We start from the raw sequence: 24,136 nt of genomic DNA, 5'->3' as shown, positions 1-24,136 counted from the left end.
TTTGGAGCCCTAACTAACTTGTCTCCAGTCAGTAAGTCTAGCTTTATTCTAAATTTACTGTAAACTTTATACTAAAACTACTATAATTTGCATTTTTTAAAAACCCAAAGGCATTCCCTCCGGTACCTCAAGCCCAGAACTCTCAGCCAGCAGTGGGGACCCTCCTGTTCTCCTGGGCAGCAGTTCTCTCACTGGGGTTCATCCCAAGCTGGGAACTAGGGAGGCTGCAGAGAAAACAGTGCTGATTATAGGGAAATTTGTAAGGTGGAGCTAAGGCTAAGACTGATTTTTTTTTTTTTTTTAAGAAAAGAACGGAAGAAGCAAAAAGTACTATAATGCCAAAGCTTTACAGCAGTTGACAATTCACAAGGGTTCTCTGCACATAAACATTTAATAGGGAGGTGATGGAAGCAACAAAAGGGCATTGTTGAGGCATCAGCCTTGGGCAGGGCTGGGGCCAGAGAGGGGCAGTGACGGGCATTGACCACTCAGCCACCTCTGGGGCTCCTCCTGCCCATTAGTTTCTGCCCCAACTAAAGCCCCTCCCTGCGTCCGTGCCTCTCCTCCAGCACAGAGAGGAGCAGAGTAGGATCTCAGTGACATTCATGCATTAGAGACCTGGACCCAACCACAGTCTGTCTGCCCTTTCTGGCATCCTTGGCCAATGCACTTAGTCCAGCTGTCCCGATTTGGGAATAACATTGAGGCTGTTCAGGATCCTCTCCGAGGAGCCTTGCGTGGATTCCTAATGTAAAGTGACTCTGCCAGACATTATTATTGACAGTAGCGTTCTTTGCCTGGCAAGGAGGGGGCCTGGGGAACTCCCTGCGTTCTTCCAGCTCTGACTGCCTTGTAGAAATGCTCACCTTGAAATGGGCTGGGGTCAGGGCTCGGTCTGGGACTGGGGCAGGCAGACCTGCTGTTGACCGTGGTGGAGGGATACCCGTATCGCACCTGGCCCCTTAGTGGTTCTGGGATGCGGTGTCTGGATCCTCAGTGGCTACTGTGCCCCTGGCCCTGGTGGTGCAAGGGAATCACGAACACAGAGACGTCGTCGTAGGACACCTGCCCTTCCTCTGCGGGGCTGTCGTCCGTCCCCTGCGTGTTGCGTATCAGCATCTTGGCCAGCTCCGAGAACCTGTGGGGACCGTCCTGCAGATGTACTTTGGGGCCAGATCAAAGAGGCAAGGCCAGCCCTCAGGGAGAGCTCCCCCAGTGCTGGACACTTGAGAACTCAAGCAGTGCAGTCTGACTGTGGGGACTGGGAGGGCCACAGATTGGACCATGTGAGTATGGACCCAGAGAATTTGGGGACCCACAGTCACCCCCAGGAAGCCTGAGGTAGCTCCAGTCCTGGCCAACGGTTCCTAGCCGGACTCCTCTGCTGTGATGTCTTCTTGGTACTTCTTAATGTTACTGCTGGTACTAATCCAGGTCCAGGCAGAACCCCAGCAGCTACAGTACCTGTGTGGGTCCTCTCGGTTGCCAAGGAGGAAGCTCTGCACCAGCCGTGCCACTTGCTCATTGGACAGGACATCCCAGAGCCCATCAGTTGCCATGACAACCACGTCCTCCTCCTGGGGCTCCAGCTGGTCCATATCGAGCACAGTCACCTGCAAGGTAAGTCTGAGGTCTCCTCACCGCTCCCTTCCTAGCTCCCGCCAACCCTGCGTTGTCTGCCTTTCTGGGCAGATGGAAGTGTTGTGGCCCCCTCACCTGTGGGACAGATAGCAAGAAGGGCTTGAGCTGAATATTTGTGTCCAGGACTCTGAGTTGATGGTCTCCTAGACCCCGGGAGACAGCCAGGGTTCCCAGTAGCCGAGCCTGGAAATAACAGAGGTGTGAAGTGATAGCAGACAGCCCCAGAAAATGTACATGTAAAGCACACAGAGGTGGACTGTGACCCATGGGCCCCTGGGCTGAGAGAGAAACACCCTGTGACCTTGAAGCAGCCCCTAGGACCTTAGCCAAGGCCCCCCCCACGAGGGACCAAAGGAGCTCCCACCTCTACAGGGGGCGATTCAACAAGAGGGATTCTCGGAGTGGCCGTTCACTGACCTGCCTACCCTGTCCATGAATCAGTGGGTACTTGAGATCCGACTTCTCCACACACTTGTAGCTCCTACCAGGAGCAGAGCCAGCATCAACCCAGGTCAACAGGGCCCACCCTGCCCTGTGGAAGGGGCTGCCCCAGGCCACCCAGCTGAACCTGGACCCCAGGGCTGTCCCCAGCCCCACTTCACTCACCAGCCACTCATGTGGTGATCCCTGAACAAGACCTTCTGCCCCAAGTCATCCCCCTTCAGTCGCCGAGGGAACTCGAGTCGGGTGAACTCACCAGCCAGAAGCTCAGGGTAGATAAAGGCCTGGGATGAGGAGGCCTTGTTCAGATCAGGCTCCCTCTGGTGGCCCAGGAGCTGGGGCTGCATCCACACCTTCTCCACTAAGAGCACCTACCAGCTGCTGGATTCGCTGCCGCTCAGTCTCTGGGGTGAACTCGGAGCTCAGGGGCCGTACCTCATCCCTCCGCACCAGGATGGCCCTGGAGGAAGTTTGACAGGAGACGGAGAGGTCTGTGGAGCAGCCTCCATCCTTACCCATGGCCTCCCTCCTGCTGGCCCCTCCTCCAACCACCAGGGGCCAGTTCTGCCCATGCCAATCCCTTGCTCAAAGCCCCTCTGTGACTGCTTAAGTTCTGCAGGGTAAAGCCTCAACCATCTGACCTGGGCCCTGAGGTCCCTGCCCCCTCTGGCATCTGACACATGCCCAGTACACAAAACAACTCAGCCAATCTTCCTCATTTCTGTCTCTCCACTTCCAGTCCCCTTTCACTGTCCCCCCACCTCTCCTCCCTCACCCCACCTTGCCCACCCTCCAGAGCTCACTCACCTGCTGTCCCCAGCATTGGCCACATACAGCTTTCCCTTCAGGGACACAGCCACCAGGGCCGTGCAGCCACCCACCTGGCCTGAAGCCTCCAACTCTCGCCCGATCACCTCATCCTGGGGCGAACCAAGGCTGCTTTAGCTGCTGCTTGTACTGCCACCGTGCCCCTGTCCCCAACCCCCACCCTACAGCGCACTTCCCAACCAGCAAGCATGGCAGTCCCTGCCCAAAGTCACTATGACTCCAGGATCCCTGTGGTCAGGAGATCTAAATATATCCTTGGGGAGGTATGGAAGTCCTAAACAGGAAGAGAAACCAAGGACCTAAAGGATGTGCAATGAGATAATACAGGTAAAAGCACCTAGCACATATTAATAGGAGATGCTGGAAAAACGAGAGATTATGGTGACTGCTTAATAACAACCTAACCCAATTTTATCCTCTCAATCCGAAGATCCAGGGTGATCACCATTAAGTGCAGGGACGCCCCCCCAACGCAGAGTCCCTCAGGTCCCTGGGGGTAAAACCTTCCCTCCTTCCCCAGCCAAAGGTCACACTCACACACTCCTGAAAGGCACTCTCCAGAGCCCCGATCACCAAGTCTTCCGTTCTAATGCCCTTTTCCTCCACAAACTGGGGGTCACTGGGGCAGACGCAGCGGCCACTGAGGTGCATGGGGGGCTGAGTGGCCACCATGCCCTCTACCACAGCCTCCAGCTGCCGGCGCAGGCAGGAGTGCAGAGTGTTGGCAGCCAGGATAGCTGCAGCTGGACCACCGTGCCCATCAAACAGTGCCCAGTAATGACCTGTCAGGAACTGTACAGGAGGGGCCTGGCATCAGGCTCTGCCTGGCCTCCCTAGTTGTCCCCTGGCTGAAAGTGAGGTACTAGGGCAAGAACCTCAGTCTGCAGTCCTGGCCCGTCTTGGCCCCAGACTAGAAGAGGGGCTCAGGCTCCGCTGCACTCACCTCCTCTGAGCACAAGGTCAGCCATTCCTGGTCCTCTTCAACCCCAAACTCACATCTCCGGATGCACAGCTTCCCACAGGCCGCCTGATCCTCATTGAACTCAGATTTCTCTGCGTTGATGATTCTGAGGCCAGGACGTGATCAGTGACCCTTTTAGGGACACACCTCTGCCCCCATGGGCACAGAGAACAGTTGAAACATAGAAGGGAGCCCTCCCTCCGGACCAATAGCCACTGTGCTGTCCCTAGCACACACCTGGACAAACAAATGCTGGTAGTTTGCAAGCTGTTCAGTGATCTCACAACTAAAGCAAAACTCAGGACTCAGCCCCTCTGGAGCTTACCTGCTGTCCTGGGCTGGGAGGTAAGGACAAGGCTGCCTAGGGAGGTGTGAGGCTTCCTTGCCTATCTGCTGCCCCATCTCAGCCATAACCCAGGGTGAGATGTGTGTGTGTGAGGAGTGGAAGGACTCTCCAAAGCCCAGAACGCTGGACCTCTGCAGGGACCCTACCTCTTTTGGAAGCCTGAGGGGGTAGGCTTTTGGGCTGAGGGGACAGGTCCTTCCCGACCTGAGGTGGGATGCGGGAGGGACCAGAGGAAGTTATCCACAAGGTCGGGGGCGCGGGATCCTTCACTCAGCTGAGCCTGTTTTCTCAGTCGTCAGCACGGGACCCAGGCGGGATCATGGGGTGGGGGAGGCGGCCTCAGGATAAGACTCGCGGGGAGGGGGGAGGTTCAGGCGGGACCCCGTTTGGGGCCGGGCACTCACTCGGCGTAGCCTGCGTTCCAGGGCAGCGAGCGGCCCCGTACCGGGCTGCGCACGGGCCGGGCCTCCGGGCGGCGCGAGGCGTCGGCGGTGCCGGAGCTGGAGCCCGAGCCGCGCAGGAAGCGGGGCCGCCGGTAGGGCACTGGGCTGGCGCGGGGCCGGGGTGGCCGCGGCGCGGGGAGCGGGCCCCTCGGCAGGAAGCGGCGCCGGAACCAGTCGGCTGACATGGCGCGTTGGCCGGGGGGCTGCCGGCGGGGCGCCGGGCGAGAGGCTGGGCCGACGGCACCGCCCGCTAGTCCCGGGAGGAGGAAGCGGGCTAGGGGCGGGGCGGAGCCGGCTGCGCGGCGACGCCCCCAAACCCCAACCTTCCCGTCGCCCGGGAGGGAGCCTGTGCCGGGCCCGGGTGCCATCAAACCTGCCGACAAGCTGGTGGTGTTATCAACCCCACTTTACAGGCAGGAACACTGAGCCTAAGAGAGACAAAGAGGCTGGCCTCCGCTCACCCAGGAGCCTGAGCAGGCTGAGGTTCACCCACCCGTACGCGGCACGAGCCTCTGAGAGGGAAAGTGCCTCCTCCCCGCCCAGGGAGGCCGTAGGGGTCCGGGGCCTCCAGGCTGGATCAATGTCCATGGCAGAGACTCAGGCCTCTTCTTGCTAGCCCGGAACCTTACACAAGGGTAAGATGGGAACAATATGTACTTGGAGGTGTCACACGCCTGACACACTAAGAGGCTCAGAGCACAGTGTTCCCTCAGGTGACCTGCATGCCTCACCCACTTGGCCTGGCACCCTCCGCTTTTAGACCAGGCTTGGTGGTCACCCTGGCCTTCCTTATCCTGAGCATCCACTCCCACCCTCAAGGCCAAGTCTTGTCAACATTGTGCCTCCAATCAAGATGTCCTCTCTAGACCGACAGCAGGGGCCTCACTAGAGTGTTAAGTGACTGATGGGCAAACAGAATCCTTGGTTCCCCGAAACAGCAACTAGTAGAGTTCAGACTTGTGACTAAGGGAAGTGAAAGACTTTCATCGGGGCTGGGGGCAAGATGTTGTAGGCCTCTTAACTCCTGGCTGCCCACCACCATGTGTCCCCCTTCACACCTGCATGCTAACACCACGCTTTGTCACCGTCTGCCACTGAAGCCCAACTTCCTATGCAGGACTGTTACTTCCATCTCATAACAAAGACTCTTGAGGCCCACAGAGGGGAAGTGTCCTGACACCCAAAGCTGTGTTGTTTCCACTATGACAGTGCAGCTGACTCAGAACCCCCACAGGGGATTTCTCTTCCCCTTTCCTCCTCTGGGAAGACAGGCCTTACCACTCAAAGCCCCTGAGGTCCCACAACCCAGGGCCCTGGGGCAGGGGAAGGGGGCGGTGGGGGGCGCTACAGGAGCAGTCCCTACCTTCGCTTCCATGCCTAAGCCCAGCACTTGCTCACTGGTCCTCACTTCCTCCTGCAGGCGCGCCCTGCCCCACAGGGAGTTCCCCCCACCCACAGAGTATGGTTCCTGGGGTAGAGGAGCTGTGCCCAACAAGCTGTCCCTCAAGTAACTCAGTTCCAGCTAGCCTGGGAGCTAATTTACTGTCCCCACTTTGTGTGTCAGACCCCAAGCAAGAGAAGAGCACTAATGAAAATGAGCTCACCTGTAGTGATGGGGAAGTCCTGGCGGACAGTGCTTGAATCAGCCTTCAAAGGGGAAGGGGACAAAAAGAAGGCTTTCTAAAGGACACCTGAGCTACAGCCTGTCATTGGGACAAAATGCACCAGTGACCCAGAGTGGGGCAAACCCAATTCTGTCAGTGGGGTGACCTCCTCATCCCATCAGCCAATGGCTCAGAGGCTTTTAAAGTCTTAAACCAGAGGCAACAATGCAAACACAGTCTATTCCCCACACTTACCATCTCGGACTCCCCGGGTGGATGAAAGTCCTGTTCCCTTAGGTGTATTCAGAGAAGCTCCTGGCAGCCAGGAGTCACAGGTGGTCTGTTGCCCACCTTAACTATTTTGGGTTTTCAGAGCCATGTAGAGCCTGATGGCAACCCCATCCTCCCTGTTCCAGGGGGGCCTGAGCATTCCTCCAGTGCTACCCAGGCTCTGTGTCTCCGTAGGCTCCCAGGAGCCTCTGCTCTTGTCTGGATCCCAAGACTGATTCTCTTGGTTTACTCTGTTGTTTTGCTTCAGCAAAGTGGTGGGTATGTCTAAGAAAGGTAGACTGGATTCTGGTCATTTTTCTGGGTCCTTGTAAGTCGGAAAGAGCTTGTATTCTGTCTTTGCTTTTTCTTTTTTTAAAATGTATTTGGAAAAATTAAAAAATAATAATAATAAATAAATAAAATGTATTTGGCTGTGCCGGGTCTTAGTTGCACATGTGGGATCCTTCCTTGCAATGGGTGGCATCTAGTTCCTGGACCAGGGATCGAATCTGGGTCCCCTGCATTGGGAGCATGGAGTCTTAACCACTGGACCATCAGAGAAGGGAAGTCCCTGCCTTTGCTTTTTATTAAATATTTCGGTCCAGAATTCTTTCTGACTGCTCTGTCATTGTTTTTTGGCTGTTACTGCTGCTGAAATCCAGTGCACCGTCACTCCCAGGACTTTGGAATGGCCTGTGTCTGCCTTTTTCTGTCTCCAGAAGCCTCCAGGCTCTTCTGTGTCATGTCTAGTGTCTGAAGTTGCAGGTGAGGTTCCTTGGGATGGGTCTGTCTTCGTTTCTGGGTTGAGTCCTCCCTGCTGCTGCTGCTGCTGCTGCTAAGTCGCTTCAGTCGTGTCCGACTCTGTGCGACCCCCATAGACGGCAGCCCACCAGGCTCCCCCATCCCTGGGATTCTCCAGGCAAGAACACTGGAATGGGTTGCCATTTCCTTATCCAATGCAGGAAAGTGAAAAGTGAAAGTTGCAATTCCTCACTTTCCAGTGACACCCTTCTCCAACTCTTGAATGAACTCAAGCCTGCCCCCTCCTGGCCAGACACCTCTCCTCAGCTAACCCAGCCGGCCTGTGAGGGATAGAGGGCCATTTTCAGGCTGTGGTTTTTTTCACTCACAATGAAAAGGCTTTTGTTGAATTCCATACCTGTTCTTAACAAGATTTTAGATTTAATTTAAAATATTTAATACATTTCATTATGACTCAGTTTCCTTCCCTGAAGTCAAACAATGGTACTACTTTCTAGTGAATCTACCAGAGATGTCAAGGGTATTCTGTGCAAGTTCATGCAAAATAAAACCATGTAAGACCAGGGACAACGAGTGCTAGAAGAACGTGGAGAAAAGGGAACTGTCATGTATTGTTGCTGGGAAGGTAAATTGGTGCAGCCACTATGGAGAACAGTATGGTGGTTCCTCAAAAAAACTAAAAATGGTACTGTATGATCCAGCAATTCTACTTCTTGATATTTGTCTGAAGAGAACAAAATCACTACCTTAAAAAGCTATCTGCCCCACCATGTTTATTACAGCATTATTTACAATAGCCAAGACATGGAAAAAACATATGTTTATCAATGAATGAATGGCTAAAAAAAGTGCATCTCTATGATGGCTCAGATAGCAAAGAACCTGCCTGCAATGCAGGAGACCTGGGTTTGATCCCTGGGTCAGGAAGATCCCCTGGAGAAGGGAATGGCACCCCACTCCAGTATTCTTGCCTGGAGAATCCCAAGGACAGAGGAGCCTGGTGGGCTATAGTCCGTGGGGTCACAAAGAGTTGGAGATATATATATATATATATAAATATATGCAAATGATAGGATACTCTACACTGGATCCTGCACGTGAAGCTTTCATATAAGATACCTTTATCTTTTCTTGCATCAGTTCTTGAAGAGCTGCCTTGTTCCTTGTGAGGGCTACCGAGCAGTCTCTGCAAACATGCAGACTTTATGTAGCTAGTCCCCCAGTGTGAACATTTGCATAATTTTCTTTCTTTTTTTTTTTTTTGCTTTACAAGTTTTTTCTGTGGGCATATTGGTAGGATCTGTTCCTACTAACAGAATCGTGGCATCAAAGGCACTCCTTGTTCACAGCAACACTGTTCATAACAGCCAATAGATGGAAACAACCCAAGGGTTCATCAACGTGATGAATGGATGGACAAACTATAGCACGAATGCACAGCGGAATACTATTCAGCCATAAAAAAGAATGAAATGCTGATACATTGTACAAGGTGGATGAACCTCCAAAACATTATATTAAGAAGCTGGACACGAAACACCACATGTTTTATGTTTCTAAGGTGGTTGGATGGCATCACCAACACAACGGACATGAGTTTGAGCAAACTCCAGGATATAGTGGAGGACAGGGAAGCCTGGTGTGCTGCGTACAGTCCATGGGGTCACCAAAGAGTCAGACACAACTGAGCGACTGAACAACATACTAAATATCCAAAGTAAGTAAATCCGTAGAGCAAGAGAGGAGACTGATGGTTGCCGGGGGCTGAGTAGGGGAGGATTGGAAGTAACTGCTTAATGAATATAAAGTTTTATTTTGGAGTGATAATGTTTTGGAATTAGATAGAGGTGGTGGTCGCACAGCATAGTGAATGTACTGAATTGTTCAGTTTAAAATGGTTACTCTTTTAATGTATTATTTATTTCATTGTGCTGGACTTAGTTGTGGCCTATTAACTCTTTTTTGAAAAAGAATTATTTGGGGCTGCCCTGGGTCTTTGTTGCTGTGCTCAGGCTTTTAGTAGTTGTGGCAAGCGGGGGCTGCTCTTCATTGCAGGCTTCCCATTGCAGCGGCTTCTCCTGTTTCAGAGCACACACTCTAGGCGGGGGGTGGTGGTGTGGTGGTGGTGGTATTCAGGAGTTGTGGCACTCAGGCTCAGCTGCCCTGTAACAGGGGAGAATCTTCCCAGAGCAGGGATCAAACCCATATCCCATGCACTGGCAAGTGGATTCATTAACCACTGAGCCACCAAGGAAGTCCCTTTAGTGTTTGTTTTCATTAGTTAATTTGGCTTCACTTGAGTCTCAGTTGTAGCATGCGGGATCTTCCACTGCAATGCGTGGCCTCTCTAGCTGTGGTGCACAGGCTCAGTGTAAAATGGTTAATTTTATGTTATGTGAATTTCACAATTTAAAAGAAAAAGGGGGAGAGGGAATACATCTAATAATTTGTAGAAATTGTCCTACATGAAGATGGCACCAATCAGCCTATTTCCCCATCCTTTGACCATTGCAGTCTTTTAATAAAGTTTTAAATTTTTGCCTAAGGGCTTTCCAGGTGGCGCTAATGGTAAAGAATTCATTCGCCAGGGCAGGAGATGCAGGGGTTGTGGGTTCCATCCCTGAACTGGGAAGATCCCCTGGAGGAGGGCATGGCAACCCACTCCAGTATTCTTGTCTGGAAGATTCCATGGACAGAGGAGCCTGCTGGGCTACAGTCCATGGGGTCTCAGAGAGCTCGACACGATTGAGCAACTGAACAGACATACCTTTACTTTTTACCTATAAGTAAAAAATATGCAAGTCTAGTTTGACTTTCACTTGATAGGAGAGGATAAGCAACTTTTCACAGATTTGAGAGACATTATTTGCAGTTCATTTCCTATAGATGGTATTTTTGTGCCCAGTCTTCTTACTGAGCCATTGGTCTTTTTCTTATTGATTTATGACAGTTCTTTATATATAAAAGAAATCAACTCTTTATTTTGAAATGATTTGCAAGTATATTGTTTGTAGCCAGTTACAATTTTATGTGATAGTGAATGGTTTGCCTTGGAAATGAACAGAGATCATTCTGTCATTTTTGAGATTGCATCCAAGTACTGCATTTCGGACTCTTTTGTTGACCATGATGGCTACTCCCATTTCTTCTAAGGGATTCCTGCCCGCAGTAGCAGATATAATGGTCATCTGAGTTAAATTCACCCATTCCAGTCCATTTTAGTTCGCTGATTCCTAGAATGTCGACGTTCACTCTTGCCATCTCCTGTTTGACCACTTCCAATTTGCCTTGATTCATGGATTGATTCGAGGTTCCTATGCAATATTGCTCTTTACAGCATTGGACCTTGCTTCTATCATCACCAGTCGCATCCACAACTGGGTATTGTTTTTGCTTTGGCTCCATCCCTTCATTCTTTCTGGAGTTACTTTTACACTGATCTGTACCATATTGGGCACCTGCTGACCAACGGGGGAGTTCCTCTTTCAGTGTCCTATCATTTTGCCTTTTCATACTGTTCATGGGGTTCTCAAGGCAAGAATACTGAAGTGGTTTGCCATTCCCTTCTCCAGTGGACCACATTCTGTCAGACTTCTCCACCATGACCCGTCCGTCTTGGGTGGCCCCACACGGCATGGCTTAGTTTCATTGAGTTAGACAAGGCTGTGGTCCGTGTGATCAGATTGGCTAGTTTTCTGTGATTATAGTTTCAGTGTGCCTGCCCTCAGATGCCCTCTTGCAACACCTACTGTCTCACTTGGGTTTCTCTTACCCTGGACGTGGGATATCTCTTCACAGCTGCTCCAGCAAAGTGCAGCCGCTGCTCCTACCTTGGATGAGGTCACCCCTCCTGACCTTAAATGTGGAGTAGCTCCTCTCAGCCCTCCTGCACCTGCACAGCCGCCGCTCCTTGGACATGGAGTAGCTCCTCTCAGCCACCACCCCTGACCTTGGGCATGGGGTAGCTCCTCTCAGCTGCCGCCCCTGTATATTGTCACCCTGCTTTTAACTTATATCAGAGTACATCATGAGAAACGCTGGGCTGGAAGAAGCACAAGACTGCCAGGAGAAATATCAATAACCTCAGATATGCAGATGACACCACCCTTATGGCAGAAAGTGAAGAGAAACTAAAAAGCCTCTTGATGAAAGTGAAAGAGGAGAGTGAAAAAGTTGGCTTAAAGCTCAACATTCAGAAAACTAAGATCATGGTATCCGGTCCCATCACTTCATGGGAAATAGATAGGGAAACAGTGTCAGACTTTATATTTTTGGGCTCCAGAATCACTGCATATTGTGATTGCAGCCATGAAATTAAAAGACGCTTACTCCTTGGAAGGAAAGTTATAACAAATCTAGAAAGCATATTAAAAAGCAGAGATATTACTTTGCCCACAAAGGTCCATCTAGTCAAGGCTATGGTTTTTCCTGTGGTCATGTGTGGATGTGAGAATTGGACTGTGAAGAAAGCTGAGCGCAGAATTGATGCTTTTGAACTGTGGTGTTGGAGAAGACTCTTTGAGAGTCCCTTGGACTGCAAGGAGATCTAACCAGTCCGTTTTAAAGGAGATCAGTCCTGGGTGTTCATTGGAAGGACTGATGCTGAGGCTGAAACTCCAGTACTTTGGCCACCTCATTCGAAGAGTTGACTCACTGGGAAAGACCCTGATGCTGGGAGGGATTGGGGGCAGGAGCAGAAGGGGATGACAGAGGATGAGATGGCTGGATGGCATCACCGACTCGATGGACATGAGTTTGGGTGAACTCCGGGAGTTAGTGACGGACAGGGAGGCCTGGCGTCCTGTGATTCATGGGGTCACAAAGAGTTGGACACGACTGAACGACTGAACTGAACAGTTTTATGTTTGTGTTTTTGATTGTGGGTTTTTCTATATAGACTTTTCTTCCTTTTTAAAAAATTATTACCATGTTGTATTGGTTTCTGCCATACATACAACTCAAATCAGCCATAATAGAATTTTTATTTTTAATGTAAATCATTTTTTTTTTGTTTCTTTCTCGTATGGATTCTGGGTTTGGTAACATACCCAGGAGGACTTCTCCATTCCAAGATTTTACAATCTCCTCCCTTTGTTTCAGTAATTTTATATTAATATGTGTTAGTCGCTCAGTTGTGTCCAAGTCTTTGTGACCCCATGGACAGTAATCTGCCAGGCTCCTCTGTCCATGGGATTTCCCAGGTAAGAATACTGGAGTGGGTTGCCATTTCCTTTTCCAGGGGATCTTCCTGACCCATGGATCAAACCCAGGTCTTCTGCATTGCAGGCAGATTCTTTACTGCCTGAGCTACCAGGGAAGTCCTTTATATTAATAGTTCACTTAAAAAAAATTTTTTTTTGAATCATTGACCCACCTGAAAAAAAATACCTTCAAATAATTTCAATGGCTGACTCTGTGTTGAGAAACATCAGCAAGAAAGGAGCAACCAACCTGTTCCTGGACACCCTGATAATCCCTGGGCTCATCTGAGGAGCTGTGTGCAGCTTTCTCATCTTTCTGCCTGAAACCAGATCTCAGCTAGAGATAGAGTCTGTTTGGATGCTCCACTGGTCCCTGGGCTCCTGGCTTGCATCATAGGCTCTGAAACTGAGCAGGACTGGGCCACAATCCCATTCTCTCAGGAAGTTCCTTTCTCTCGTTAAACCCTTTTCACTCAGGTGTGAGACAGTGATGGAGGCCATGAGGGCCACTGCCCAGAAGGATTTCTCATCCTTTGTCCTAATTTCTTGAGTAAAGGAAACTTAGGTTCTTGGGGGAACACTCACTGCCTTATGACTTGGATCAAATCACTTTATTTCTCCAAACCACAGATTCTACATGTGTAAGGAGACAGTAACACCTACCCTGTAGGACTGTCATGAGTATTAAGTAAATGTGCCCTGCCATAGTAACTGCAATACACAGACTCACAGTTCATTCAGACTTTTTTTTTTGGTAAATATTATTGGGGACCCACTAATCCTGGGCACTGTTGGGAATAGAGCAGTGTTGGGGATACAACAAGGGCAAAAACTTAACGACTGGTGGGAGGAAGACAATAAAGAAATAAGCAAGTAAATGTTAGGTAGTGATAAAAACAAAGAAAACGATGCAGGTGGGGTCAACCAGGTAGCAGGGGAGACCTTGATGTTAAGACAGCCATGTAGTTCATCTAGTGATGGGACATTTTAATAGGGAACAGAACCATATTCTTTTTCTTATTAATCTGTTTTCTTGGTTAATTCCTGTTTCCAAGAGGTTGAGGTTCTTATGGTTCTGTGGAACTGCCAATTGTTTTTGTGGAGGGAGGGAGGTCTGAGAGCTGATATAACCAGAGTCTCGTTGTTGCTGGCCTCACTGGGCTGTGACAGATCTCAGAGTTGGGGGCACTTGCCTATGAACTGTTCTCCCAAGGGCTGGTTTCACTGTTACACGTGGTTTTTATGTTCCATAATAAGTGCTGAAGTGGTCATGGTGAGCTCATTGCACAGCCCCAGTCCTCGGGGTGTGCATAGGAAGATGAATAAGAAAAACCTTTCAGTTTTGTGTGTGCTGGAGAAACCCAGGGTGTGGGGCACACAGAGGAGGGCTCAATGCTGCCTAGTTAGGGTGGGGTAGGGACAGGGGGCAGGGAGCTCAAGCTGAGGCCTGATACCAGGCAGGCCACATAGTCCATCACCAACTCTCAGCAACCCCAGCCCCCAAAGCCTTTCTAACCTTCCCAACCAAAGTCCCAGTACAGGCTCTGATTGGACAGACTGTCCAATCATGTGCTCACCCTGACTCAATCACAGTGTCCTGGAAGATACATTCTGTTGGTAACCAGCAGGCAGGGGCTGATGCCAGAGAAGGCAACTCTCCTGGCTATGGAGTCAGAAGTTGATTAGGAGTTGGGAAGTTTCTCAGACTCACCAAACTCGGACCCTCTTTGCACATGCAATTTCCTCTTCTCGGAAAACTTTTCCCTGCTCTACCAGGCTTTCCTCCATGTCTCCACTCAAATTTCACCTCCTCCTGAGGGTCCCTTACTCTCTGCACAGGGTGCTCACTGCCACAGATTCCGTTCATTTGTTGACTGCCCAGTAGAAGGTCTGTCTGGGCTCCCACTGCTAGGGCAGGGCCGGCGGGTCGAGACGCCTCGAGGAGCCCAGACCCCACAGGAGGTGCTCAAGAGACGTCTCAGAGGAAAGGGATGCCACTCAAACACACGCCTCCACCCCCTTCAAGGCCACAAATTGGGGTAAGTGCGGATCCCCCACCTGCAAACCCACCTGGCTGGGACTCACGGGCACGCCCCAGCGCCAGGGCACTTGGATCAGGGTGCACAGACACACGCGCTCAGCCACACGCTGGACCTGTTTTTGGTCACAAACGGCACGGGCAAGCGCGCATACAATCCGATCCCTTCCCAGTCTTAGGCCCACCCGGAACCAAGCGCCCACTATGCGCACGCGCGGCCCAGAGTCCCCGCCCCTCGCCCGTCAGGGGCGGGGCGCTCTGGGGGCGGGTCCTGCGGCACCGCCCGGGAAGCTGCGCGAGTCTGGGCGGCCGCCACCACATCCTCCTTCTTCCTCTCCTTCGAGTGCAAGCGAGCCAAGCCGGGCCGGGGCCAAGCCGAGGGCTCCGAGGGCGCGGGCGGAGCGGGTCACGGAGCCATGGCGCATCAGACCGGCATCCACGGTGAGGACGGATGGCGAACGGACAGGGGGCCGAGGGTCTCTGCTCGCGGCTGCGGCCCCTCCCTGGCTGTCGGGCCCCTCTTTCCTCTCCCGGCATCAGCCTGGGGAAGCTTCCTGTTTTCTTTTGCAGCCGCGGGTCGCCTGGGGTGGTCATTTCTTGGGATGCGGACTTCCTGTGCATAGTTGAGGGTGCGTGTGCATGTAGGCAGGCAGCTGGGGTGGAAGCGGCTGTATTCCCATCTGGGGGTGGATGTGCCTGTGTGTGCCCATCTTTTAGCACGCAGGGTGGGTGTACCCGGATGTTCACATCTGAGGGAGTGTGCACGCATGTGCACTTGCCTTGTGGGTACAGCCCTATGTATGCACATCTGGATCCGACTGCCTGTGTACATCGAGTGCACATGCACTGACGGCTGATTGGACACTGTCGGCTGGAATCATCTTCAGATGATGATGGAATCATCATGATCAGTGTTTCGTGACTGTGTGCACATGTCTGGGGGTGTCTGTGTGCATGTGCACAATTTGGGTGCCTTGCAGTGTTCATTCGAGTCAATGGAGGCACAGTATGGTTCCTATTGGCTGTGTCTGTGTGAGGAGGGGGTCCTGACCTTTTGGCTCCTCCCCAGACCCTCACAAACTAGGCTGGCAAAAACTTGGGACAGGTGTTTTCTAAGTGGGGATGTGGAGAATTGCCAGTCTGACCTTGACCTCTGATCTCCCTGCCATTTTCCACTCTGATCTCCTGAGTCTGCCCCAGTCAGGGTTGGAAGGTCCCAGCTCCAGGCTGGAGGCAAGGAAGAAGGTTCTGACCTAGAGATTCCAGGCCAGGTCCTCCACCCCAGAGCCCAGAGCATCCTCCTCCTCCTGCAAGGGTCCGATTCCTCCTTCGACAGGACAGGGAAGAAGCAGTGGCCGAGAGCCAGGTGTCCTGACTATCTGGACCTCAGTGTGCCCCTGTGTCACTGGCCTGGGAGGGCTGCCTGGCCTGTGGGAAAGGCCCAGGCTGCTTGCCCAGAGCCTGCTGGTCTGGCCCTCAGCCATTCCTCCCACCACACCAGGATCCCCTGCCCAGGGCCATCACCATCGACCAGCCTGACCACCTGGATCTCTGCTTGCGGTTGTGGCCGCTTGGTGGCTGGCCCTGACAGGGTTTCCCTGGCCACGCCCCATAGGACCAGAAAAAGCAGGAGCATGGGTCTGGGCCAGGGCTCTCCAAGAAGAGCTGGAGGGGCGGCTTCATGACTCAGCCCCACGGAAGGGAACAGCCCCTCACCAGACCTGCCCCTTCCTTCCCCTTTGTCTGATCGTTGCTGCTGCCTCCAACTGGGAGGGGATTAGAGGTTAGGGTGCCACCGCCCCATGCTGGGCTGACTGGTCCTGTGGCCTGGGCCCTCCTTCACTCCCTCATTTCCCTTATGCTGAGATCAGCCTGGCTAGGGAAATCTGGCAGCCCTCCTTCCGCCTGGGAGCAGCCCACCCCTTCCCATTTCTGGCCTGGGGAGGTGGCAGGAGAGATCACCCTGGATGCCTGGGTGCCAGTCCTGATCCGCTGCCTCACAGCAGGCAGGAGAGGGCTGTAACCTGAGGCTGACTGAGACAGGGTGGGAGGCAAGGCAGCAGGGGTGCAGGTGGGGGGCATGAATCTTTGATGAGAGACGCTCAGGTGTCCCAGGCCTGGCCTTGGATTATTGATGGTGGCTGAGGAGACATGGAGGGCGGTATGTCTTCCGCTACTGGGGTGTCACTTTGTCCTGGTAACACTAGGAGGGGTGTGTCAGCCTCTCCCTTGGGGGAGGTCTGAGCAGGTGATAGCCTGCCCTGCTGTCATTGCAGTAATAAAAATGAATAATTGTTATTAGGACAGGCTAATGCTGTGGGAGGTATTAACTCCATCTTATAGAGGAGTTTGAGGTTCAGTGAGGTCAGAGGTCACTTACATCTGGTGGAACCTCAGGCCTGGAGTCCACTGAGGGGCAGATCTGTCCTGGCTCAGTGGGGCTATGTCTCCATACCATGCTGCTGTCAACCCCAAGGGCCTGCCTGGCTTAGCTGCAGTTCCGCCCACCCTGTGGCCTTGGAGGGTGGTACACAGCACTGCCCTGAGAATCATGCTCACGGTCACCCTGCACGATGGGCACCTGAGGACATGACCAGAGTTTGTTTTCCTAAAGGCCCCCCCGCACCCACCCTCGAGCTGCCAGTCGGGCCCTATAAATATTCTCTGACCTCAACCCTCCAGCTGTGTTCCCACACAATTCTCCTGACCCCTGGGCAGCCCCAAGGTCGTGCTGGCCTGGCCCTGTGCAGCCCTCTGGAGACCCAAGTAGGGCCTTCCTAACTTGGACCTTTGTTCCCCCACTGAACCACCAGTGGGTCTGTGATTTCCGCATTTCCCTAGCTCTGACCATGATCCTCTCCTCTGCAGCTGTGTTCCTGGTCACTGGCTGTCACCTTTTGGCTCTGTGGCTCAGGGACCACAGTCAGGGTCTGTTTTGGAGAGTCCCTGAGAGTCACTCCTCTTCCTGGCTGCCTGGGGGTGGAGGTTTATCACCCCCTGGCAGGATTGAGCCAGGGCAGGCCTGGCTCTTCAGGGCCTCCCAATGTTAGGCAGCCTGGCTGGGGGAATGGGGCTGGGCGTGTGTGTGTGTGTGTGTGCGCTCGTGTGCGCAGCAGTGTGTACCTCTGTGTTTCTGTGTACAGCCACTTGCCTGCACACATTTGTTAGCCATGCTCTGCATTTGCCTGTGTCTGAATTTATTAGCAACCTGGGGACTGCATCCGTGTGTGTGTGTGTGTGTGTGCGTGCGTGTGTGTGTGTGTGTGTGTGTGTGTGTGTGTGTGTACAGACATAGTGGTCAACGTATGTTGGGGGCTCCTGTAATTTTGTCTGTGGATATGAGGATGCTGGGTGTGTCCCAGGCTAGCCCTGTGCTGGGCCTTCTTGGGGGTGCAGGGAACAGGTGGGAGCTGTTCATTCTGGCTGGCTCGGCCTGTCCCATTCCCGGGTGGGCTGTCTCATCTCCATGTGCCCTGTCAACAGAGCCGTCCCAGCCAGCAGGCTGCCTGCCTGCCACCTCTGCTGGCTAAATTTGGGAGCTTGCGTTCAGCGGCCGTCTCAGGTTCCCAGTCACATGGGAGGCCGTATTTAATCTGGCTCCCAGCTCCGCCACCAGACCCCCAGGACAGAGCAAGCCCTGAGCGTGTCCCTGCCCACACTGTTCCCTGTGCCTGCTCAGTGCCCACCATGTTTCTTGTTCTCGTAGCCACCGAAGAGCTGAAGGAGTTCTTTGCTAAGGCGCGCGCTGGCTCTGTGCGACTCATCAAAGTTGTCATTGAAGACGGTGAGTGCTTCCTGTGGGCAAGGGGACAGGCTGGCGGCTGGACCCTACTGCTTCTCTGGGAGGTGGGGGGAACATTGTCCTTCAGCCCCTCAGGACCTCAGTTTCCCATCTGGAAATGAGAGGTGCCTTATAGGAGAGCCTTGGTGGTGGGCATGGTCCTTATACCTGTTACACAGGAGCTGGGGACATAGCAAGGAGAGCCCTGCCCAAGGGTCCTGCCGAGCCTTTCCTGAGGCTCTATAGTCGTCTGCTGGCCTAGTCAGGAGGCAGGGCAGGGCAGGGTCGCAGGGGATGAGTAAGGCCAGGCACTGCCCTCGGTGTCTAGCGCCGTTCACCTCCCTGGGTGGTGGACAGGCCTGGCCTCACTTGGCTGCTGGCTGGGGAAGAATCCTAAGGAGAAGCCGGAGCCCTATCCAGGGGAAGTGCCCTCACTGTGGGGAGAAGGGACTTGTGTCGGTCTCTTTCAGAGCAGGACCCAGGAATTCCAGGTTTGGCTGGGCCATGACTTGAACCTGGGCATCTGAGGCTTCCATAGGGGTGGTGCTAAAGGTATAGGGCTTGGGGTGTGAGTGAGCTTGAGCTGAGGCCTACAGTGGGGAGAGAATTTGGGGAGGCAGAGGATTAGACTGAGGCTTGGGGAGCTCTGGGTAGAGAAGTCCTGGGGTACAGGACTGTCCCTGGAGGTGAGGGGTACAGACTCCAGAACTGGGAATGGGCCAGGCCCCCCACAAATCCTTACAGCCCTTCTTGATACCCATGCAGTAGTGGGCCCTTCTGGGTGCCTCCTGAATGGGCTTGGTGTCCAGCTGACTTTTCCCATTCTGAATTGGGTCAAAGCTGGGTCTGCCCAGACTGAGAATCCACCCAGGCTTTAGAGCTAGAGCTCTGTTGGATGGTGTCCAGGGTCCCCAAATTCAGATGCCCTCAGAGGCTGGGTTGGGGATATTGGGGTAGGTCAGCCCCCCACACCCTTCCAGAGAGAGGAACTCATGGACCCCAGACCTCAGCCTTCCCTGTCACCTCCCAGACAGAACATCCCTGAGACATTGAGCAGGAGGAGTCTCTCGGTGGGCCCTTATCTGCAATCTGCTGTTGGCCACCTGGGAGCCCCAGAGGGTCCAGGCCTGCTGCCGGCAGCCTATCTGAGTGTGGCTTGATCTTCCTGATTTTTCTAGAAAAGCCAGGAATTCCACTTGTTACATCAGACTTTCCAGTTTGAAAAATGTTGGCCACAAATGAAACAATTTTGGCAGTGCTGTTGCCCAGCTGCCTCCGCCCCCGCCCGCCCCCCACCTTCCCCAGCCTTGGTCAGCCTGTGACATCTATCTGAGTTCTGGGAGGATAGGTGAAGAGGCCAAGGCCAGAGGGAGGTGGATGGCCTGGCAGGCCCGGCTTGTAGGCACTCTTGGATAGCCAGCCCTTTGCCCCCATCAGGAGGGCTTGGTGCTCGGGTGCTGGTACCCTCTGGCTAGGTGGTAGTTGTCCACTTACCCCAGTTCTTCCTCCAGCCTGGGCCTGTGCATACATGGGCTGGTGTTTGGTGCCACACTAAGACGCCTGGTGGGGGTTGGTGGGTCGAGCGTGTGTCTATTCAGCCACTCTGTGCCAGCCAGGAAGGTGGCGGGACTGGTCAGCCCTAGGTGTTAAGAGGTTGGCTGCTCTTGACTGGTTACTTTTGGGGAAGGGGACTAGAGCAGGTGGAGGGCAGCAGGATACCTGTTTCTGCAGTGTCTGGTGGGAGCCCCTGCCTCCCTCTTTCCCACAAGCCTTTTTGCCTGCAGATCCCTGTGGTCTGAGGCTGTGACGGTATTTCCGACAGCATGTTTGTTCTGAGAAGGGTGTGCCGGGGGTCTGCTGGAGCCCCAGGCTGAGGGAGGAGGGGGCCGGAGGCACAGTGGGGCTGTCCACTGGGTATATTCCAGTGGGGTGAGGGCCGTGGGTGTCTGTAAGGGGACGCGTTGTTGGTGGCTGTGAGTACAGGGCTGCGTGTCTTGAGGCGGTTGTCTGTGTTGGGTCATCTGTTGGCATGTTCTCAAGGCCACGTGTGTGTGTGTGTGTGTAGAGGGAGCAGCCTCGGGCTGGCAGCTCTGCACCCTCATTCATTCATTCATTCACTCACACACTGATTGAGTGACAGACTTCAGGGGAAGGCAGGGAGGGTGGTCAGTGGGTCTGAGTCACCTCCAGGGGCCAAGCCCACAGTGAGAGGTGGCTGTGGGACATGGCTACTCCTTGGCTCACCTGGCCTCTGCCCCCAGAACAGCTCGTGCTGGGCGCCTTTCGGGAGCTGGTGGGCTGCTGGGACCAGGACTATGACGGGGCCGTGCTGCCGCTGCTGGATGCCCAACAGCCTTGCTACCTGCTCTACCGCCTGGACTCGCAGAATGCCCAGGGCTTTGAGTGGCTCTTCCTCGCCTGGTCACCTGATAATTCCCCCGTGAGTCTTCAGAACTCCTGCCCAGCCTCGGGATCGGAGGAGGGGGGGAAGCTGGTTCCGATCAAGATAACATGGCGCTGCCCTGGGGAGTCTAAAGGGGGAGATGTCAGATCCTGCTCTAGGGAGTATGAATGAGGGAGGGACAAGGTCCTGCACTTGGAGCCTGGCATGAGCTTCCCAGCCAGGTCAGCCTGGCTCTGAGAGGCAAAGGTTGCGCTGGGTGAGGGTTCCCTCTGCTGTCCAGACCACCCTAATGCAGCCTCACCTTCGTGCTGCGCCCTCTGCTGGGTGCGTGGACACAATGAGGGGACCTGGTCGCCACCCAGAGGCTCCTGCCTGCTCCTGGACAGGCAGCCCTGCCTGGAGAGAAGTCTCATGGCTTGGCCCCTGCCCTTCAGGTGCGGCTGAAGATGCTGTATGCAGCCACACGGGCCACAGTGAAGAAGGAGTTTGGAGGCGGCCACATCAAGGATGAGCTGTTCGGGACTGTGAAGGTAGCTGCACCCACCACCCTACCACCCCAGACCAGGGCCCTACCAGACTAGGGTCACGGGCCCACAGAAGGTGGGGTGTTATGCCAGGTTACAGAGCAAGTGGGTGCCAGGGGATGAGTAGGGAGGGCTGGGAGAGTCCTAGGTCTGCAAGCTGGGGTGCTCAATGGGCTTCTGCCAGCCCATCCTAAGGTGTTCACTTACGCCTCTGCATCCACTGGTCAGGATGACCTCTCCTTTGCCGGATACCAGAAGCACCTGTCGTCCTGTGCAGCACCTGCCCCACTGACCTCGGCTGAAAGAGAACTCCAGCAGATCCGTATTAACGAGGTGGGCACACTGGGCAGAAGTCCCAGCCCAAGGCCTTCCAGGTCAAGTCAGGCCCCACTGGCTGAGCCTGCACTCCCCAAGTGGCTACCCCCTGGTGTGGGCAGGAGAGGGCCTCGTTCACTGTTCACCCGTCCCCAGGTGAAGACAGAGATCAGCGTGGAGAGCAAACACCAGACCTTGCAGGGCCTGGCCTTCCCCCTGCAGCCGCAGGCCCAACGGGCACTTCAGCAGCTCAGACAGAAGACGATCAACTACATCCAGCTGGTGGGTGCCAGTTCCCTGCCCCAGGCGCACACTTGGGGTCCACTGTACCCCACCTGCTCCTGCTCCCATGCGTGAGCTCACTTCAGCTGCCCCCGCCTGCCTGTCTCCTACAGTCGCTGTGTGTAGTGGCTGCAGTCTGTTCCCTGCCCATCCCGGGCCCCACTCCCCTGCAGGGGCGCCTGACACACTGTCCCTCATTCCACCCTCCACGCTGCATGCACACGTCACCCTTAGTTCCCCCCTCAGCCCGAACCCCTTCCTGTCCCAGACTCCCTCTGCAGCCCCTCTGATCACCCACCTTTCCCCAGCCAGTGGCCTCAGTGGTCCGGCCTTCCCCCTTTCAAACAGAGTGGCTCTTCCACCATGAGGATGGGTTGGCCCAGGGATGCTGCCTCCCTGAGGTCAAGGCCTTCACCCCTGACCTGTCCATCATCCTTGGTGGGACTTCCTTCTCTAGCAGAGCGTTCAAAGGGGCAGAGTTAGGCCTGGGCTCAGGAGTGGCCTCTTCGGAGTGGGATGTGGGGAGCCCTGGGAGAGGAGCTGACAGCAGCTCCCCAGCTCGGGGAATTCTTGTCCGGGAGGGTGGGCCTGGGCCCTCGCCCGCACGGTGCCCTCACATCTCCCGCTGCCCCTCGGCAGAAGCTGGACCTGGAGCGGGAGACCATCGAGCTGGTGCACACAGAGCCCACGGACGTGGCCCAGCTGCCGTCCCGAGTGCCCCGAGACGCCGCCCGCTACCACTTCTTCCTCTACAAGCACACCCACGAGGGTGACCCCCTGGAGTCTGTGGGTGAGTGGCCGTGGTGGGCCTCCCACTGCTCAAGTGGCTGCCCAGGAGCCACACTGGCCCACGGCCGGGCGGGCCACCTGCAGGGGCTGTGGGGGCGGCAGGAGCGCCAGGCCTGCCTCAGCGCACCCCCCTGCCCCCTGCAGTGTTCATCTACTCCATGCCCGGCTGCAAGTGCAGCATCAAGGAGCGCATGCTCTACTCCAGCTGCAAGGGCCGTCTCCTCGACTCCGTGGAGCAGGACTTCCAGCTGGAGATCGCCAAGAAGGTGGGTGCTGCTCCCTTGGGCCCTGTCACCACCCCCTACGTGGGACGTCAGGATCCCGAGACAGTGGCAGAGCAGGGGGCACTGTTGCCCTGTTGGGTGGAGGGGGAGACTGAGGCCCAAGGGGTTGTGTGTGTCGCTGGTGGCCTTGACAAGCCCCAGCTGTGACACCCGTGTCGCTCCTTTCCCTGAGTTTGGAAGGCAGGTGGAAAGTGACAAGGCCTTCCACCAGCCGGCCCCCAGCTCTGTGCTCCTGGGGGTGGCATTTCATGTGGGTATCTGGGAGGACACCCCAGGGCTAGAGAGCAAGAGATCCAAGAGGTGCTCCAGGAGTGGGGGTGACCGAGGGTGGTGCGTGTCAGGGCCCTGCACCCTCGGAGTGACCAGCCATGCCTTGCTCTGGACAGATCGAGATTGGTGATGGGGCGGAGCTGACGGCTGACTTCCTCTACGATGAGGTGCACCCCAAGCAGCACCTCGCCAAGCGGGCCTTCGCCAAGCCCAGGGGCCCCGAGGGCAAGCGGGGCCACAAGCGCCTCATCCGTGGCCCCGGCGAGAACGGGGACGACAGCTAGGTGGCGGGACCTGAGCCCTGCTGGCGTGTGGAACTGTGGGGCTGCCCCCACCCCACCCCCACGGCCACCTCCCTCCTTGCAGCCGGGCTCTGGGATGGGGATTGCCTCCTATGGGTAGGAGGGCTGGTAACTAAACATCCTTGCAGCTTCCGAGGGCCCCTGGGCTGGCATTTTGTGACCCTCCCCCACTGCTGTCCCTGCCCCTCATCCCTGTGCCCAGGGCATCTGGGAACCCTGCTCGGCTGGTTCAAGGGGCTGTGTGGGGGGACTGGCATGAACCAAGCCCCTAGGGGAACTAAGAGTAAGGCCCCAGCATGGCCCAGAACCCTTTGGCCACAAGGGGTGAGGTCATTCGGGGCTGGGGCAGAGGGTCCCCGCAGGACGAGATGGTTGAATGCTGTATTTTTTAAAGAATAAAATATTTTTAAATCAACAGCTGAGTTTGGCCCTGAGGGACTACCTCTGGCCCTGGGTATGGGGAGGCCCTGGGCATAGACCTGCCCCTCCCCACCACACACACACAGACACACACATAGACACACAGACACAGACACACACACACACACAGTGTGGAAGGGGCCTGTGGGCCTGCGGGGGGGAGCCCCAGCCTGCCTGGCTGCAGGTATGTGGAAGAGCTGTGTCCGTGTGCACATGTGCAGGCTTCGCTG

The 24,136-nt window shown here is 54.8% G+C and overlaps 2 protein-coding genes across 3 annotated transcripts; one reads left to right on the top strand and one right to left on the bottom strand.

Annotated features, from left to right (window-relative positions):
- Window positions 1–328: 328 nt before the first annotated feature.
- On the bottom strand, window positions 329–7,496 carry PPM1M (protein phosphatase, Mg2+/Mn2+ dependent 1M). Of its 2 annotated transcripts, XM_040247120.1 has the most exons (12): window positions 6,520–7,496; window positions 6,265–6,307; window positions 4,622–5,284; window positions 3,854–3,977; window positions 3,448–3,702; window positions 2,890–3,002; window positions 2,458–2,542; window positions 2,248–2,366; window positions 2,059–2,122; window positions 1,717–1,824; window positions 1,465–1,613; window positions 329–1,138 (listed from the first exon to the last, which is right to left on the bottom strand). In XM_040247120.1, exons 3-12 carry the CDS (start codon window positions 5,026–5,028, stop codon window positions 994–996), a joined length of 1,569 nt encoding a protein of 522 aa, XP_040103054.1. In that variant the 5' UTR covers window positions 5,029–5,284; window positions 6,265–6,307; window positions 6,520–7,496; the 3' UTR covers window positions 329–993. The 2 variants fall into 2 exon arrangements, with proteins under 2 accessions (XP_040103054.1, XP_040103055.1); XM_040247121.1 differs by lacking the exons at window positions 4,622–5,284; window positions 6,265–6,307; window positions 6,520–7,496 and adding an exon at window positions 4,197–4,571 and having other exon boundaries at window positions 3,854–4,108.
- A 7,305-nt stretch (window positions 7,497–14,801) lies between these two features.
- On the top strand, window positions 14,802–23,901 carry TWF2 (twinfilin actin binding protein 2). Its single transcript, XM_040247119.1, has 9 exons — window positions 14,802–14,976; window positions 18,242–18,319; window positions 20,578–20,756; window positions 21,155–21,250; window positions 21,473–21,577; window positions 21,716–21,841; window positions 22,481–22,631; window positions 22,775–22,896; window positions 23,301–23,901. Exons 1-9 carry the CDS (start codon window positions 14,952–14,954, stop codon window positions 23,466–23,468), a joined length of 1,050 nt encoding a protein of 349 aa, XP_040103053.1. The 5' UTR covers window positions 14,802–14,951; the 3' UTR covers window positions 23,469–23,901.
- Window positions 23,902–24,136: the final 235 nt, after the last annotated feature.

Source organism: Oryx dammah, unplaced genomic scaffold (genome assembly GCF_014754425.2).
Source record: "Oryx dammah isolate SB20612 unplaced genomic scaffold, SCBI_Odam_1.1 HiC_scaffold_9, whole genome shotgun sequence".
NCBI lineage: Eukaryota > Metazoa > Chordata > Mammalia > Artiodactyla > Bovidae > Oryx > Oryx dammah.
This window is presented reverse-complemented; position numbering and strand designations above follow the sequence as displayed.